Source organism: Contarinia nasturtii, unplaced genomic scaffold, assembly GCF_009176525.2.
Source record: "Contarinia nasturtii isolate CC-2019 unplaced genomic scaffold, AAFC_CNas_1.1 Cnas_scaffold_1086, whole genome shotgun sequence".
Lineage (NCBI taxonomy): Eukaryota > Metazoa > Arthropoda > Insecta > Diptera > Cecidomyiidae > Contarinia > Contarinia nasturtii.
The window spans coordinates 1-2,099 of record NW_022198430.1 but is presented as its reverse complement, the minus strand read 5'-3'; the positions used below and the strand labels follow the sequence as shown (position 1 = coordinate 2,099).

The following is a 2,099-nucleotide window of genomic DNA, read 5'->3' as shown; positions in this document are numbered from 1 at the left end:
CTCTTTCCTCTGAGCTTTCTGGATTTATGCACAACTTTGCTTTGAATAATGTGGCCAAAAATACCTTTAATTCATCATGTACCTCTGGTGGCTCTCTAATTAATGGATTAAACGTTGGCCATTCTGTACGTTGTCGACTCAGCCATACCGGTCCATGTAGCCACAGGTCATTATTTATCAACTCCGATTCGAAGAACCAAATGTTCGGATAGACGCTAAATAAAACACAATTAATTTTTTGTTATTTATAGTCGGGAAAAGTAGGAAGTAAAAAACCCGACTCTCTTTATTGAATGTTTGAAAGCGACTGACTTGACATATCGAATGGCAGCAAGTGTTGCCATCCGATACAGTGCCAGCAAAAATATAACAAATATTTTTATTCTTAAACGACTAACTTAATGAATTCTCTAACAATAAACTCGATATGATTTACATCTGAATCCCCCTTGATGGCATGGGCGTCTATACTAAATAATTCGCTTGGAGCGAAGTGTACTCCCTATGAATCACCTGTCGTTTATGTTATCTAGGTAAGTCTGTCTGCCTCTACAGGAACGATGCAAATCTTCTGTACTGGTCGCATCAGGCGAGATGTAGCTGTTTGTACTATGACTGAGCGTACAAGGCCGTCTTTGCTCTTTATCAACTGACATATACGACCGAGAGCCCAATGTGATGGAGGAAAATTTTCAGCCTTCAGCAGAACTAACTGGCCTACCCGTAATGGTTCCTTTTCTCTACGCCATTTCTTCCTTTCCTGTAACGTGGTTAAGTACTCGGTATGCCATCTGTCCCAGAAGTGCTTGAACATTGTTTGACGCTCTCTCCATAACTTGGCTCCTATACTATTTGGTTGAGTAGGTGTAGCAAAAGGTAACGGACAAATCAACGGTTCGCCCACTAAGAAATGTCCTGGTGTGAGTGCCTGTACATCTGAAGGATCATCACTCAACGGATGAATCGGACGAGAGTTCAAAACCGCCTCAATCTGGGTTAATAATGTACTGAACTGTTCGAAAGGCAATGATTTGATACCTACAACCCTTTTCAGATGGTATTTCATTGATTTTACAGCGGCTTCGTAGATTCCTCCTTGATGTGGAGCTGCAGGAACCATGAAGTGCCATTCTGTACCCTTCTGACATAGGTGGTCCATTGCCGGTTTACCTGTCCATTTCTCTATGGCTTTCTTTAACTCTTTTTCCGCACCAACAAAATATGTTCCGTTGTCGCTGTACATCCTCAGACACCTGCCTCGTCTACCTATGAATCGTTCATAGCATGCGATGAATGCTATTGTAGTCAGGTCAGTGATGATGTCCAAATGAATTGCGCGTGTTTTTAAACAAACAAACACTGCTATCCAGCACTTCCTTTTAATAACATCTTTGCCTTCCTTATCAATCATTTTTAATTCAAACGGACCTGCGTAATCGACACCTGTGTTAAGGAATGGCTTTCCTACCTGTACTCTATCTGCTGGTAGCTCTGACATTAACTGACCTTCTAACTTCTGACTATAACGTGCACAGGTGACACATTTGTGTATGAAACTTCTTAATTCGCTGCGTAGTTTCGGAATCCAGTACCGCTGACGAATATATTGCATCATAACCTGTACTCCACCGTGTATGGTGATACAATGTGTATAGTTTATGATTAGCCAAGCCAATCTCGAGCCGTTTGGTATAATGGGCGGATGGCGCATCTCGTATGGTGCATCACTCCTGTCCAAACGTCCACCTACTCTCAAAATTCCTGTACTATCTAAAACTGGTTTGAGACTCGATAAACTGGATTTGTCTGGTAAATTCTTTCCATTTTTTAGTGCGGTTATCTCCGCATGGTAGTACGTCTCTTGTTCTTTCCGTAACAAATAGGCCATAGCCATAGCTTTTTCTTCTGTACTTGGAGGATTTATCGGTCTTGTAATGCGTTGCGCTCGGATTTTGAAGGTCGGGTTCTCTTTCCACTTGTTCATGAAACGAAGCATGAAAGCGATGATATTTATTAATCTTGACAACCGATTGGTGTAATCGATCAACGGTACTCTTTCCTCTGAGCTTTCTGGATTTATGCACAACTTTGCTTTGAAT

General features: G+C 41.5%; 1 protein-coding gene across 1 annotated transcript; it reads right to left on the bottom strand.

The window, feature by feature from the left end:
• Positions 1 to 64: 64 nt before the first annotated feature.
• LOC116344589 lies at positions 65 to 1,894 on the bottom strand (the record flags this gene model as incomplete). Its single annotated transcript, XM_031773184.1, has 2 exons — positions 714 to 1,894; positions 65 to 215 (listed from the first exon to the last, which is right to left on the bottom strand). Coding segments are annotated over exons 1-2 (1,332 nt in total), but the record flags the coding sequence as incomplete, so codon positions are not given.
• Between the last annotated feature and the right edge of the window lie 205 nt (positions 1,895 to 2,099).